The following is a 17,501-nucleotide window of genomic DNA, read 5'->3' on the forward strand; positions in this document are numbered from 1 at the left end:
CAGTGGTGATTTATCAACACTATTTTGGTCACAAATCTAAAACATAGCACCATACCAGCTACTCTGAAGAAAATTAACTCCATCCCAACCAGACCTAGTACAATAGTCTAGCAAAATGGAGGCTGACAAAAGACCTCTGTTTATTCACTTATCAAAGAGGGATCCCAATGAAGGAAAGAGCTGTTTTAGACTGAAGAACAATATTGAAAGCATATACACACATAGACAAGAGGTGGTCAAGGACTTGTGTGTTCAAGATCTAAATGCTCCAACTAAGCATAAAAATACCATTCAAAACAAGCAATAAAAAGTAATGGACCTTTGCAGATAACACCAACTTGCATAGGAACTAAACTTTCTTAATTACGAATATCACATCTCAAGGATTCACTGAGAAATTTATAACCGAACCTTAATAAAGAAATTTAGATATATGGTATAAAGGCAAAGACACGTAATTTTAGCTTTCAGTACTTTTCTTCACATGTAACTTAAATACTGTAAAGAGTTATGAATATTTTCTTTTGACTAACTTAGATTATAGTTTCTGTGACAGCCAAAACAACAAAATCAGTAACTATTCCTGCCTTGTTAAAGAAAAGTTTTTTCATTTGCTTATACGTTTGCTTCTTTAAAGAGAAAACAGTACCACTGTGGCTTAGATTTTACTCAGTGGTAACTGCTCTTAAAGCGTTTCATTTTAACTTCATTATAAAAAAACAGGATTCCTTTTCCAAACAGATAATTGTGTATATCATAACTCTCAATTGCATTTTGAAATAACACATATACATTTACAAAGTCTTTAATCCTTAACCTAGAGTTGCAGGTTTTCAGGACACAAGTTACAGATAAAATTATGTATGTATTTAAATATGACCTTCTCCCTTGTCCAAAGTTCAAGCTTCCATAAAACAAGGGCAAGTATCAGAGACATAATGAAGACGGAGAGGCATTGGTTAATGATTAAACAGAGTAAGAAATGAAAAACTGACAAAAGCCAAAGAAAATTTTTACATTACAACAATGTGTGCTCGAGGCAGGAGAATAATTTGTCAAAGCATGTAAGTGAGCTAATATTCCTTATGTCGTTGAGTAATAGTTTGGATAAAATAATTAAGAAATTCAAGTAGAAAATGTCTCTGAATTGTTGAAAGGAATGTGTTAGGTGATCTACTGGGCGTTAAGAACCTCTTTCTCTGTAAACGAATGGAATACCCTTTAGAGTATGCATGTAGACTATTTCTTACATATTTTACAATCAGTACGAGTTCTCTATTAATTCTAAAACCTAAGCTTTTATTTTAAATTAGCAATGATTATTTCTTTACAATAAAATAGTTACCTACCGTATTTAAGAAAACCAAATACATAGATAACTACATTAATCATTAAGAACACAGTGTTCCATCGTCATCAGAGTGAACAATTATTAATAAAAGGAAACAAATGACAAAATAATGATAGCCCTGGCCCATTATTCATTAGGTACCATAATGTATTATTTTCCTCATCTTGAAGACTTTGTTCCTCAGCATAAATTTGACAATCCATTTGGACTGTAACTCCCTCTCAAATTAGCTTTTTAAGGCCCCATAATACTAATTATGAAACACAAAGCTGGTAAGTGCTTATGGGCCCAACATAAGCCTTACATATTTTCATTTGTAGCCACCTCATCTTGTTTGATAAAAACTGGCTTGTAAAATGATCAAAATGTTTAACTATTGTAAAATGTTTCTAATACATTTTAAATGATTTTGTTAAAACATGTTTTAAAAAATGTAAACATGGGATTAAAACATATTTTCTTCAGCTGTATCCAACAGATATCCAAATCAGAGTTTAAATTTCTTTAAATGTACTTTGAGTTTCCTTGTAAGGCTACTTTTGAACTTCAATTTTTAAAAAAGCCAACAAATAAAATATGATATTTTTTAAGGATTGGCAAATCAAATGAAGACAGTTAGTATGCAGATTTTAAAAACCATCCAAACCAACACCATGACAAATTTCAGATCAAACAATGTTAACTGTGAAAAGGTTACAGCCTTTCTGTCATACTATAACAAAATGATTTAGCTCTTTTGACCATAGCCAAGCAGTTAATATTTCTTTTCCATTACATTCTTGTATGTTTGGAAAATATATATTTATATATACTTCATACTTTGGTTTTAATACTCACATAGTTTCAATTTCATTTTGTTGTGGAAACAGTAACAGGTTGACCCTTTAGACATGCTTTGGGTAACAATGTTCCATATTGAAATAGTTCAGAAGATGGCTGAGATATTACTCGCTCTGGCCTTACTGTAATTTAGATTATCTATTTATCATGCATTTACCTACTTCTTATTTAACAGGTTTTGGACACACAGAGGTGTGAAAAGGGTCTGGCACTGCTTTCCATTACTGAGTGTGGAAATTTATGTAGTGTTGAGGTTATTATGTTATTTCAGCTATACCTGTGGGTTTTGGAAACAAAATATGTTTTTAATGTATTTAAAACATTTTCTGTTTAAGAGAGTAACAAATATTTGTTACAAATACTCTTCAGAGGTCCCCTGTGACACATGTAAGTATTACTCTCCTGGCTTTGCCAGTAGTTGCTTTTATAAAGTGGCTTTCAGCAAGTTAGCTGCAAACCTGACAATGTATGGATTGACCTTCCATTTTGATACTTTTACCACTGCACAGTGCTAACTCTTGTTTTATTATGTTCGCTGGTCCATTTTTAAATATTCACTTGCAAGTTAGTATGTAAATAAACCACTGCTAAAGTAACATAATCTGAGTCAGTTAATATAGAAGTGTTGCACATATTATAAGAAAGAAACCCTTGGATCAAAAGCACAGTTGCAGATAATTAACCTAGCTCTGTGAAGGAACTGTATCAGCTTAAATCAAAGGGCTTGTGATTTTGGAACAAAGGTTCCTAGACTATGCAGAGTGAATCATTTGCAGATGGTCAACGCACAACTCACACCTCCTTCTTATTTCTAGTTGCCAAACTCCACTGACAAAATTCTTAAATGCATCACCTCCCAGTATTAGATGTATATACATTATGTAAAGAAGTATAAATATATACTATATCTAAATATTATATTTAAGATCTATACATATAACTACAGCATTTGATGTATTCAATGCAGAGTTTCATATATGTAACCACAATATTGTAGGTAATGTTATAGTTGTATGTAATTCATAGAATTTGGGTGGCAAAAGATAGGCAGGGGAAAGATCTCCAGGATGGAAAACAAACCAAAAGTTCTTTAATATTGTCCCTGCATTAAATTGCAGTATGAACAGATAAATAAACAGGGAGCTCAGGATGAGTTCAGATTTTTGTAGTGTGTCTTCAGCATCTGATTTTCTACAAAGTGTTTTGTAAAGTGATTATGTATTTCTGCAAGCTACAAATCAGTTGCTCTTTCAATCTGCAAACAACAGGTAGTCTTGTCTTGATTGGATGTCTTGTCAAATTGGTTAATTAAGTCAGTACTAAACCAAAATGTTTTGAAACCAGATTGTGACAAACTATTGTCTTGGTTGTGTCTTTCAGAAAACATACCTGAAAAGTATTTCTCTGCAGTATCAGCTGTATCTTCTTCTGAGCAGCCATTTCTTTTGCTTTTTAAAGAATGAGATGGGACTAATCATCTTCTTCCTATGGTAATTACAAAGTCAATGTTAATTAGGCAGTAAATATAAATTATTTATTTTTACTATTACAGCTGTTACTTGCCTCCAGTCGCTTTAGAGAGTGGATCCTCTCCTGCCATGATATGCAGTCTCCCACTGCTTCATAGGCCATGGTCCCTTACTTTATTCTGTCTTTGACTAGGCTCAGCCTGGTTAAGAATCATCTTGGTCCTAACCTCCATGATAACCCTCAAGTTGTTTGAATTGTTGCGTTTCATAGAATGGTTTGGGGTTGGAAGAGACCTTAAAGATCACCTAGTTCCAACCCCCTGCCATGGGCAGGGACACCTTCCACTATACCAGGTTGCTCAAAGCCCCATCCAACCTGGCCTTGAACCCTTCCAGGGAGGGGACAGCCACAGCTTCTCTGGGCAACATGTGCCAGTGTCTCACCACCCTCACAGGAAAGAATTTCTTCCTTATACCTAATCTAAATCTGCCGTCTTTCAGCTTAAAGCCATTACCCCTTGTCCTAACCCTACACTCCCTGATAAAGAGTCCCTCCCCACCTTTTCTGTAGCCCCCTTTAAGTACTAGAAGGCCGCTATAAGGTCTCCCTAGAGCCTTCTTTTCTCCAGGCTGAACAACCCCAACTTTGTCAGGCTGTCCTCATAGGGGAGGTGCTCCAGCCCCCTGATCATCTTCATGGCCTCCTCTGGACCTGCTCAAGGTTCCATGTCCTTCTTATGCTGGAGACCCCAGAGCTGGACACAGCACTCCATGTGGGGTCTCATGAGAGTGGAGTAGAGGGGGAGAATCACCTTCCTTGACCTGCTGGCCATTCTTCTCTTCATGCAGCTCAGGATATGGTTGGTTTTCTGGGCTGCAAATGTACATTGCAGGGTTACATTGAGCTTCTCATCAACCAACATCCCCAAGTCCTTCTCCTCAGGGCTGCTCTCAATCCACTCTTTGCGCAGCCTGTATTTGTGCTTAGGATTGCCCTGACCCATGTGCAGGACCTTGCACTTAGCCTTGTTGAACTCCATGAGGTTTGCACAGGCCCACCTCTCCAGCCTGTCCAGGTCCCTCTGGATGGCACATCCCTTCCCTTCAGCCTGTCGACCACACCACACAGCTTGGTGTCGTCAGCCAACTTGCTGAGGGTGCACTTGATTGCACTGTCCATGTTGCCAACAAAGATGTTAAACAGCGCCAGTTCCAACCCCGACCCCTGAGGAACACCGCTCGCCACTGCTCTCCACTTGGACATCGAGTCATTGACCACAACTCTTTGAGTGTGACCATCCAGTCAATTCCTTATCCACCGAGGGGCCCATCCATCAAACCCATGTCTCTCCAATTTAGAGACAAGGATGTCATGTGGGACAGTGTCAAATGCTTTGCACAAGTCCACATGGATGATGTCAATCGCTCTTCCCTTATTCACCAACGCTGTAGCCCCGTTGTAGAAGGCTACCAAATTTGTCAGGCACGATTTGCCCTTAGTGAAGCCATGTTGGCTGTCACCAGCCACCTCGTTTTTTTCCGTGTGCCTTAGCATAGTTTCCAGGAGGATCTGCTCCATGATCTTGCTGGACACAGAGGCAATCTCCATCAATTGTCATATGTCTTTGCAATGAAAAATCCACCACATGTGAGCACTTTTAAATATATATGCTGAATTATGTATACAAGATGCCTCCTTCCATTCTTACTCCAGTTTCCTTTCTTAGAATACTGGCCCCGCTTCTAAGGCCTACGCGCCCCACTTCACTTGTTTTCTCCTTGTGCCCCTTCAGTCAAATCTCTTTGCTAAGGTCTGACTTTTCTTCTCTCTCTCTCCTTCTGGCAAAAACACAGTAAGTGTCCCTGATTCTTGTTATAAAACCCATTTTTTTCCTTTACCAAAAATCTTGTAATTTTTGAGCCTTTGGTTAATGCTTAAATTTTAACAACAGCTTGTTTTAAACAACTTCCCCAAAAAATTGGTCTGTCTTTCCCTACCTTGTTGTATATTATTTATAGTACAGCAGTACAGAAAGGCATCCAAATTAAGGATTCAAGTGGGGACATGTTAAGACTGCAATTCACATTCCAAAAATCTTCCAGGGAGAAGGCAATCTTCCTTCCACCCTTTAATGGTTCACTTTGAGAAAAATCTTATCTGTAGCAGGAGGAAGCTTTCCTGTACACAAAAAATTACATCTAAAATGACAAATAATATATCTACAGGGCTTAAGGTAGAAATTCTATAGGAGCGGGGGAGGGGAGTGATGAGTTTTCAGTCTAAGACACTTGGAAGTTTGTGATTTTTTGTATACTTTAAAAGAATTGTAGGTATTTTATATTAAGTAGTTGAACATTTCTCTTTCATTACGTTCTATAAAACTGGCCTTTTTAAAAAACACATTGTTTCTACAGTGTGTGACTCAGATACAGTTTTTATCTATCTGTAGGATTTCATGATTTCTCAACTATACTTGCCCCATGCATTTACCACATGTAAACAATGTATCTATAGTATTTTAATAATCTCTGACTCTTTTTTCAGCATAAATGTTGTGCATACCTACTGAGCCTAATGGTCACTGTTTTTCTTCTGTTCTAGTGCTTCTGTACCAAAGACAGCAGCAGGTCATTGCAAGTGGGCGGAAGTTCTGAAAGATTTGGAGCAAATCAAGACATCCAAAGTAAGTTCATAAAAAAGTCAGCATTTCATATAATCATAGAGGCAGACATAATTAAATATTTAGCACTTTACTCAGCTAAGAAGTGTCAGTGACAGGGAGCAGGAAAAGGGGTAGTGTTTGTATAATGTTGTTTCATGGATGGAAACAAAGGAATAGAAGGTTAAAGGGAATTGGAGTTGACCAAATTCTGCGGACTCTAGAATTAAATATTATTTTTTTTCTCATTTTTCCTAAGAAAAGGGGCAGTGGGCTTGGGAGTTAGCTCCTTCAGACAAAATATTGGAGGACTTGATTCTGATGAGTGCTTCTCACAGTGAAGCCCATCCTGCAGGTTACTAGGTGACTTTAAGTTCCTGGACTTGCTGGCTCCCAGTACCTGGATGAATTGGGCCTTTGAACTTGGAGCTAATCCATGTCTTGCAGAGTTAGCTTTATTATCTCTAAAACTGTTAGTTAATGTTCATAATTCTAACTCTTGTTTTCTTGTAGGACATTGATGTCAGTTTATATACTGCAAACACAGATGAGGATGTAAGTAAACTTAAAATTTGACCACAACTGCTCTAATATGGTAGCTTCATTTCTGTACTAGCAACTTTCTCCCAAGGCAGCCTTGGTGTAATTTGAGAAAAGTTTCAGAAATCAAACCATTTGCCTTGGAAGGAACGGTTCTGTTAGTTAAAGTACACAGGATAAATTATGTAAGCGGGTATTAAGTATTTTTATTGAATCACCTGCTATTAAAATTAATCAATTAAAAGGGATGATCCCAAAGATTTTATCAAAGCAAACACGGCTAAAATAATATTGGTATTCATCTGTAATTTGAGGGAGGAAAAAAGTGACAAATAAAATACTTCCAAAGACAATTATTTAACACCATGCACTATTTAATGGAATAAAATACTGGAGAAGTGGAATATGGAGAGTAACTGTCAGCATATATCTATGCATTCCTCTGCTTTTGCCACTCCTTAGCTTAGCAGCAAATACCTAGGTACTCTCAAGGATTCAGATTTCTAATAGTTGCAGAATATAATTTATCCTGCAAATTATGTTAATTTGTCAATATAATTCTTAATACAGTCACAGAGACCTATGTAAAATATGATCATCTTAAATGCAGTTTTCATAAACTGATTTCTGAAGAGACTTTTTCATAATCTGTTGCTATGGAGCTCAGTCTGCACTCTGCAGGACACATGCACCCCACCAAGAAAAAGAATCCAGCCACTACTCAACTCACTCCATCCAAAGCTGACACCAAAGCAGTCACCTTTGATATAGCCCTGGTGGAACTGGCTGGATTCATTGCTGTGGCAGTAGCCTGCTTCTGGGACATTGCTTTTCTGACAACATAAACATTCCCACAAGGTCTGTGCCAAACACAGAAAATACATGAATCCTGTACATAAAGAGTTAATGAAAGATTTCCTAGAAATGATGGACTGACTACCTCAGTGCAGAATAGTCTTAGTGTGCATGCAGAATACAGCAATTTGATGTATTCAGCCAATCTGGCAAACCTGAGAAAGCACAGAGTCTGATGTGTCTGTAGAGTTAGCCTTGTACATGACAGGAAGCAAGAAAGGTCACAAAACATGCACATCCACACCCGCACACACATTCTCAACTGAACTGAGCTAGAGAGGTTAGTCCATTGTAACGGCTGATTTACTACCTGGTAATGTCAGGAAGATTTTCTTAAAGTGAGACAGTCTGATACGGAAGTAGACAACCTGAGACTTATTCTTGGCTTTATTGTTGACCTGATGGGAGAAATTAGTACTTCTGCTTCTTTTTCTTTAACCTGTGAAATACAGGTAATATCTACTTTCTCTTCTCCCCTACCTATTTTGAATTCAGAAATCAATTCTGAATGAAAGTGCTAGAACTACTAAGAATAATACTGATATAATTCCACAATGTTTAATTATATCCCAAATTCCTCTCCTAGTTAATTATTTCCCTATGTTCTTCACCAAGACATTACGTTTCACCTCATCTTAGTGAATTAGCTGGCCTTTATGTTGTTAGCTCTCACAGCCAATCTTTGCAGATATTTAAAAGTGTTTGAATAGCAAGAAGAGATACCCAGTAAATAAAAATCAGCTACTTTGTGGTACATTATATCTTACATTCACTTATTCCTTCTTAATTGCGAAACCATTAAAACTTCATTTTTTTTCAGAAAGAATGCCAAGAACCTGTAATGAGATGCTTTCTCTTAGAGATGAATGTGATTCTTCACGAATGTCGTATCAAAAATTGTAGTAAAACACAGGATGTACTCAACATATGGAAAAATGGAAACGCAAGCTTAGAAAACAACAAGGTAAGTAACACCACCAGCCTGTGAAGAAAAGGCAAATCAGAAGTGTTTCTTCAGTAGCAAAATATCTCTTTTGTTCTATAAAAGGTGGGATAGTACAGAGGACAGCAAATGAGATGCAGTAACCTGCACATATAACAATGAAAAAGTCACACATGCAACAGTGGAAAAGCAGAATTTAGTGTTTTTTAGAAAAATGCTTTCAGGATTCCCATCAGAGCAAATACTTTTGACTGTTCACGCATACATATGCCAGGGTGTTTGAATGTGCTTGTGTAAATAACAGTTTGTAACTTTAGTATCTGAAGTCAGGTATGCTCAGACACATACAGAAAAGTATCCTAATTTTCAAAGGGGCAGCCACTTGCATCTCTCACTGAAGTGCTGTATCTCTGAAAGCTGATCCTACTCAGAAAGCAAGCCAGGAGCTGCACAGGCCATAAGTACTGTCGAAGCCTCCAGCAATGCTTTCTGTAGCCATTGACTGCATTGGAGTTATTCACAAAAACAGGACAAATAAGGATTAGAGTTTTCTATCAGAACAAATAGATCAGTATCATGTTTTATGATTGCATTTTCTTTTTCAGTTGAATTCCACAACATCAGCGAAATGCAAAGAATGTGAAGAGTATGAAGAAAAAAATTTTACAGAATTTATACAAAGTTTTGTAAAGGTCATACAGAAGGAATGCAAATACTGACCAAAAGACACAAGCTGGGAACCAAGATTCTTCCATGAACATCCTCAGAGAAATTAGATTATTGCCAACAATAAACTGGAAAGAACATCACTTACACTCTTACTTACGTAGCATAACACATAAAGAAAGGATAATAAAATCCCTGTAATTCTCAATGTATTCATAACTGAATACATGCAAATGATACTACTTATGAAATACAAATGAAAGGAATTTAACAGGGTTTAAAGCTTCTTTTTGACTTAAAGTGTCTTTATGTCCACCAGAAAAGAAAGCCTGCCTAACTTACCAACCTTTCAACAAAATTCTCTGAGAAGATCTCAGTGTATCTGCAGTGGGAACCCCCTCATGAACATCAGTTCAGAGCTAACTGAATGGGGTTTCAGAGAAAAGCTCTTTTATTATTGTTAATATAAAATCATCATATCCTGTTAAAGCATTTGGCTATAGCTATTTTTATTATCTGAAATCTATCCCTTTACCATCTGTGCTCCCAGAAGACCCTAGCTCATCTTTCACTTCTGTTGTTAGTCAAGTCTGACAGTTTTCCTTGCTATTTTTTTTCTCATTACATTCCTTCAACGAACTAAACACAAAACAGAAGCTGAGGCCTATTTGTCTTAAAGGTCTATTGGTTATCTGTTAATTTATTTCTACTGTGGGTTTCAGGTAAACCCAATTACTTGTTTTACCTAAGAATTCAAAGTAAAAAGTTAGAATATTTATTTAAAGATTCTTCCCTGCCTTTTTTCCCTTTTGTACAATGGTAGCTTAAGGGTATTAAAAATTAACTGCAGTCTTCTTAACAGAAGGTAATGCTGGTGTTTAGTTCCACCGTCCAATGACAGAACATGCTTTGTTACTTCATTTGTTACCTCTCACATAGACACTACCTTAATTATTATGGTAATTAGTACAGTTCCTTTAGCAGTTACCAAAGATTTCAGTCTAAACTTCAATCAAAGAAAAGTAGCATAAATTTCATTCTCTGAATGAAGGAGGTGACCAAGTCTCTTACAAACTTAAAAAAAAAAATTCTATGTGGTAGAAATCTTTCCTGTGTAGTAGAGTTTGTAATTTTGGTCTCCTTTTGAGGTAAGAACTTTGAAGGCAGGAATCACTTTTGACCAGTTATTGGAAATCATGATAGCTGTATTTCTAAGACTCAGTGCAGTCACCTGTCCCCTGGTAGTTCTGAAATGTTGCATAGTCTTCTTTCAGCTCTTTCTAAAGTAACAGCTTTCTTCATGATTCATAACCATGTCATACCAACTGCTATTCATAATAAGTAATTCTTTCCTCCAGGCACCTCCATTTCTCCATCTTCATTTGATAAATGGCTGAGTCATTCAGCTGTCCACTTACCAGGAAGAAAGTCTCAATCTCATTATTGCAACAAATACACTGCCTGGTGCTTCCTTATTGTTGGGTCACTCCCAACAGTCAATCTTCAGCACTCTGAGGAGCTGAATCTCAGTAAACTACAAGAGAAAGAACATAAATGTGAGCACAGTGGATGTCATCTTCCAGATGACTTATAGACTAACTGATTGGTAAATTCATAAGCACATTGGTATCAGGATTAAACACTGGCAGAGGTATCACAGAAGACATAAACAAATTATTTGCCACTGAAAAACATCAATGAAAGAAGTGTTTATTACATAGTTTGGATGAAGTAAACTGGTCCTACACCTTAAATTTTTCCTTAAAACAATCATAAACATTGAATATGATTTTCTCTTACCTGATGCCACATGCAAGGCAAGGTAACACCAAGTTACAGCTGTGGTCTTTAATCAAAGAGATGAAGGGATTTTCCTTATTTCTAGCTTTGAGGGAGCTTGTGACAGTTCAGCAGTATTCATGATGGGAGAAATAAACAGCTCCTTTGCTCAGATAGTTTTATTTATCTTGGTCACTGTGAAAATCAGTTATCTGATTAATTTTAGTCTGCTTTTCATCGAATTTTTTACCAGTGGCAGGTATGTTAAATACTGTGAATTTGTCTTTCTGAAAGACAGTCAGCTTGCCATCGCATTAGCCACTTTCCGTTGGACATTGGGCATAGCTCTTTTCATTTCACCTCCACCTGTTCCAGGTGCATATTCTAGAACCAAAAAAAGGCCATTTGCTAATCTAGTTCTCCGTATTTCTCCTGGGGTTTTCCTTTCCCTGAGAGCTAAGCTGCCAATTGAAAGCTTTACTACCTCCTGAATCCTATGGTTATAAGAAATTATATGATCAGTATAAAGGATGGACTAAATTAAGGCCAGGTTGGTATTTTTTATTTTTTATTTTTTTTTTTAGTGAGGGAATTCATACATATCTGGGAGGAAAAGATTCAATATGACTAAGACATGCATGAATCTGATCTGATTTGTTCATACTGCAGGCAGAACAGTAAAAACTAATTCAGGGTGCCTACTTTTGAAGTAAACAACCCTAGGTTGAGGAAAGTATTTCTTCTACACAAGGTCTAGTCATTTGTGTGGCATTTACCATCTAATCTTTTCCAATGGTAAATGTTAAGACTGTTAAGAAAAAGATTAAAACTGTATTTTCTCCAATTAATCCAACTCAATTTGGGACTAAGATGACTCATAGCAGAGTATTTCTATGTTCAGAAAGAAAAATAACTCTACCTTTTGACACCAGAAGAGAATAATAATGCTCTTCCACAGAAGTTTTGGACTACATAATTCTGTGTTCCTGACTTTGCAATAATTTAAAATCTATTTTTCATTTCCTTTCCTGGTATTCAGTATCCATATTTCTGTCTGTATTTTAACAGGATAATGTAAGTAGCACTAGCGCAGATGATGTCTGATATCCACTACCTTCTTGTTGTTTTATTAGACCCTGGAAATAAATATTGGTTGCTCATCAATAGAATGTTGCCTCCAGTGGCTCCGAATATTAGAGCACCTGTTGATCAGGTAAAGTGCAGATAATTTCACAGGAGATGTTTGAAAGTCCTCACAGTTTAAAGTCAGTTCTGGATCAGCATCAGTATATTTATACAAGGATTATTAGTTACAATACCTCTCTCTTAAAACACACAAGATAATTTAACCAATAATTTCTGCAGTCCAGATTTTCTTTTAAGCAGTCCATCTACACTGCATGATCAATAGATTTCAGTTTTTGCAATGTCCAACTGTCTTTTACAATTACAGGGCACAGTATGAATTATCAATTTAATTTCTCTGGTAGACATTTGGACCTTACAAGTAGCATCTGACAGTTTCGCCACAATTTTTCAAGTCAGTTCAGTTTTTGACTGAGGTTATACAGTGATTTAATTAAGATAGTAATATGGCATTATCACTGTTGCGTACACTGAAGGGGTATTCTCGTCTGATACTCCAAGTAAGCTTTTACATCCTGAGTGGCCCTTCTTAGGCATTTACCTATGTGGATGCATAAGTCTGTAATAATTAATCACTGCCCAGAGGTAGTGGTCCATTTGTCCATTTAACTAAGAAGATGCTACTTTAATGTGCAAGATGCCTTCAGCGAGAAGCCAGCAGCCATGGGAACCTTACGAGCAAGCAAAGGGCAGGCTAGTAGAGTACTGCAGGTCTTTAGCTGATGGTGTTTTGCCCAGGCAGAAACAGGTGACTCCTCGTTTGACTTGAGTGATGGTATGAGTGTTTTCATCTTTTTCTCCATTCAAATCCCCTTTTAAGGATTGATTGAAGTGTTCAATGATTCTAGTTCATTTAGAAATGAGAACTTTGTGAAAGCCAGAATCATTAATGGTAGTGGAAAAAGGCAAATTCTGAACTGCAGGTACCTCTCTTGTTGGGAGGTTCACTGTTTTGGGGAAAACATAAAAAAGGGGATCTTTTCCCTGCAGTGAAGTAGCTGGGGTCTCAGCAGCAGTTTCAGATTATTCATCTTGTTCATATGGCTATGTGAGGAAAATGACAGTTAGAAACATACTTTAGGATCTATTCTAGCTTCACATGGCAAAAGCTCAGAGAGATAATGAACATTTGAGTCAGTACCGTGGTAACACTTACAAAGGAGGACAGTGTATTTGCTATATATATCAACAGGCATTCTCTACATTGAAAGCAGTGTTTCAACTGCTTCAACCCTTCAACCAAAGGTCGAGATCTAAAGTTCAACAGAAGCCAAGGAGGGTAGCTACTGTAGAAGCCATTACAGTGTGTGATATTTAATCTCCTGAAAGCAACAGTCTGCTCTTTCTTTGTTTTTCCTGCTGCAGCTTTCTGAACAGTTCCAACAGAGATTTCAACAGAGATTCAGGGTTTTTTTATAAGTCTAATTCAGCACCTGAAAAGCAGTGGTATTGTTACATGCCTTAACAGAAAATGTCACTGAGTTACCATTGCCTGCATGTTTTTCCAGTTATATTTCCAAGTACCAGAGAACTGATCCATTTTTTCAGTACTTCTGCCTCTAAGCAGGAATACTAGACATGCAGGTGCAGCAGATCATAGAGATTCAAGTGGCTACACTGGAGCAACAATGTTAACCTCCTACCACACCAGAGGATCAGTGAATGTTTCCAGAAGTATCATCTATTTTGTAAAGCAAGGTAAAGGATATTTGCATTTACACAGAAAATTACTGCCCAGTAGGTTATGGCCCCCAAGTAAACTGACTAGGACAGAGACATGCTTCAAATTAGCTCTCCAATGACACATAGCACTAGATAATCACGTCACTACCCTTCCAAGTATGTAAATTACATGTACAATTGTTAGTCAACTCATTTGTCTAGACAGCTGCATCACAGATATTGTGGTTCTACTGTCCACTAAACCCAAACTAAGTGCCCTGTCATCCTTGTGAATCTCTTTCCCTGCCTGCCATTCTTCCCTAGTTTAATGTGAGCAACCCAACATGACGGAACTATTAATATTTTGTTGCATTTCTCATAGGAAGAATACGGAACACATATATAGGAACAATATTATAATAAAGTCATCTAAGATTAGCCTAGCTGTAATTATCAATAACTCCAATACCATAAGGGACTGAGCTGCCAACCTCTTGTAGTATAGGAAAGACAGGAAAAATGAAACATCTACAGGAATGAATGCAAACAGGAGGAAGGAAAAGAAGTGAGAGCCACCTTAAATGATAAAAGTGGAAGCAAAATTATTTCAATTCACTGTGAATCTACTGCATCAGTTCTTTCTGAGTAGCAGAATTTGGCAAGGGGCTGGATGGAAATAAGGGTATGCCTGCAATTTCGAAGTTACAGTAAATTTCAAAGAGTACTTCCCACAACTGCAGTTAAATCATTCATGTCTTCCCTCTAACAGGCACCAAAAGGGGCTTTCAGAAGACTTTGGAAATTCCCATCCTGAGTCCCTGAGCCAAGGTCATGATGGGATATCTTGGCAAGAGGATTAAGAATGTAAGAACAAACTAGCTGCTCAGAACAACTGGATGAAACTAAAGCAAGAGACATAAACTTCATGGTATCCTTAAGTCAGTATTGATGTACTTGAGAATAGAAATAGTATTTTTATCCGAAGTGGCCTTCACTTGCAGCTCATCCGTATGAAGGCATACCTTACTAGCAATAGAAACAGCATTGCATGCCAGAATTTCTGTACCGCATCAGGAGACTGACCAACATCACACTGAGCCATACTTAAAAGGGGACTATTCTGTAGTGTGTAAAGAGATATACCTTTTCTAGAGGCAGAGAAAAAACAATTAAACTTGGCTACTATGCCCTCTATGGAATATTACTCACAAGCAATTAAGGAAGAAAAGAAAGCCATAAATGAGTAGGTTATGTGTTTTGCAATAATAAGACCAAAACGGCACCTCTAAACTGTTTTCTTTCAACTATTTTCCTCCAAAACTTGCCAATGTTGGAGAATTCTCACCTCCTTAACAAAAGGCTTAATTAGGCCAATAATCAACACTTGAAATAAAGATGTAAAGAAATATAAATCTTCCAAAACCTCACCCTCTTCTGAATGCTTATTAGAGGTGGTATTTTCTTGGTCAAGTCAAGCTGATCAGGAATCAACTGGATTTGTAAAAATGAGGGAGAAGATGGGCAAATACAATAAAGAATGAAACTTCTGTTTAAACAACTGACTTATCTGTACCATGGCATAGGCGGATCATTACCTCTAAAAGTGAAAAATGTATAGGGGAAAAAGGAATGAAGTTAGAACATAAACAGGAATCAGGGGGATTGAGAAATACCTAAGGCTAAAGAAGCTTATTTTAACTTTAGCGTACAAATGAGTATCTTATCCTGGTTCTCTTCCTTTTGAGTCTGAATCAGATTTTTCAGAGATGGATGGTGACTAAGCATTGGGTAAAAGGTTTAAAGTCTCAGCCAGATGGTGAATGCGGAGGGAAGCAGTTGAAGAAATGTCAGGAGTTATCTAAGGTGTGAGGCATAATCTTTAGAATATGTCCTTGTGGACAAAAGAAGTGAATTGATGTAAATACCTTCATCATCAGCTAATTTATGAGAGTCCATTTGTAAAAACATATGCCCAACAGAAATGGATCATGACAGAGTCCTGTCATCTTGACTCTAATGCTGTGTCACCCAAGAAAAAAATTGAATCTTTCATCCTACGCCTTCACAATCTGATTTCCCAGGCAAACATAAATGGGTTTATATTCCAATGGGATGTCTCCACAGTTCTTCCAGATTTCTAGGCCCAAGTATTCACTTAAGATTTATCTTGTAATACAGCTAGTCTCTCCTCATATTCAAATTCCCTAGCCAAGAAAAACCAGCATGGTTTTACTCCCAGACTGTAATTCCATAAAGTCTCAAACCACACAAACTTTGCCCCTTTGTTTCTTTTCCTAGTGAGATTCAGTACTCCTCTGGGCTTTCCACTTCAATACATACAGGTCAGAGTTCAATCTCCGTGTACAATTACAGAAACACTGTAGTCACCCAGATAAACCAACCTGCTATGTGGCTTAATATATCCTCCAGCAACTTCACTTTCCTATGTCTCACATCAACCACTTTTACAGCATAAAAAGGATTATCTGCACTTTCTGTTGAGCAGAAGAGTATTTGTCAAAGTTCCAGGCTTTAACAAAGTTTGCAGTTGACTGAAACTCTTCTGCCTCTTCTCCCTCTGCCATTAGCTTCTTCAGCATAAAAAGAGGTTCAGTAATTCTGATTTCCTACTTTGTGATCACAATTTTATACAAAATGCTTCTTTTTTTAAAATCTGATGAAATAGAGCTGAGAATTAGCCGAAGTTTTTTCAGTGCCAAAACTTTCTATATCTTTCTGTAAGTGGTTGTGTCTTTCAAATTAAATAAACGTGCATAATGCACGATATGGAAAATTATCTGATGCTCAGGGGTCAACATGCAGCACATATATATATAAAAATAAAAGTATATTTTATGTATATTGAAAGGTATATAAGTATATGCTTTATTTTATATTTTGATTATTCAATCTTCCTATGAATCTGTATTTTCTAGTGTTTTGTTTGCTCTATCCAGATGGTAAATTTACCATTATCTAACCTGAACTGATCTTTTTTTGCCTAGTAAAAAGAATTATTTTTTTTAACGTTATCTATTTATGAACAAATATGTGCAGCTGCTTTATATGATGATACATTAATAGTGTTGCTTTTGAATAGACACTGGTCAGATTCCAGTATGAGATATACCCTATGCCAGAACATATTAAATGATGAGAACTGTGGTTATGTTAGAATATAGTAATAAAATATTAATAATATAATAATACATAACCATATTGTTTATGACACATAATCATAGGCTAATAATCAAATAATGTTGCTTTAATACAATATAATCACATTGTTTTATGTGTTCATTCCCATACTGTTTATTATCAATAAAATTCCTAACTCTGCTTATTCAACCAATGCAATTTTTTGTGGTTTGCACTGCACGTTTGATCTGTGTTGGCAGGTAGATAATATGAACACTTGCCACATAAAAAAATCCAGATGTTATAACTTTTGTGTTACAAGCAAGGTAAAATTTCCCATCTGTCACTTGTAATAGAGAGACATTTCAATTTATATCTAAATTTCACAAAAAAATCAGGTATTGCGTTGTGGATCAAGGACTGACTATGAAAAGCTAAACAAGCAAAATTAA

The 17,501-nt window shown here is 36.7% G+C and overlaps 1 protein-coding gene across 5 annotated transcripts in view; it reads left to right on the forward strand.

Annotated features, from left to right (window-relative positions):
- IL15 (interleukin 15) overlaps positions 1-17,259 on the forward strand; it is a 43,494-nt gene extending 26,235 nt beyond the window's left edge. The window contains exons 2-8 of one of the 5 annotated variants that reach the window (XM_074823719.1): positions 3,572-3,681; positions 6,263-6,344; positions 6,834-6,875; positions 8,536-8,679; positions 9,264-13,947; positions 14,681-14,839; positions 15,281-17,259. In XM_074823719.1, coding sequence (XP_074679820.1) covers positions 3,572-3,681; positions 6,263-6,344; positions 6,834-6,875; positions 8,536-8,679; positions 9,264-9,377 — 492 coding nt within the window. In that variant the 3' untranslated portion in view covers positions 9,378-13,947; positions 14,681-14,839; positions 15,281-17,259. Of the gene's footprint in view, positions 1-3,571; positions 3,682-6,262; positions 6,345-6,833; positions 6,876-8,535; positions 8,680-9,263; positions 13,948-14,680 lie in introns of all 5 variants that reach the window. The other 4 variants (XM_074823716.1, XM_074823717.1, XM_074823715.1 and 1 more) reach the window with 4 other exon arrangements.
- Positions 17,260-17,501: the final 242 nt, after the last annotated feature.

This window comes from Strix aluco, chromosome 4, assembly GCF_031877795.1.
Source record: "Strix aluco isolate bStrAlu1 chromosome 4, bStrAlu1.hap1, whole genome shotgun sequence".
Classification (NCBI taxonomy): domain Eukaryota; kingdom Metazoa; phylum Chordata; class Aves; order Strigiformes; family Strigidae; genus Strix; species Strix aluco.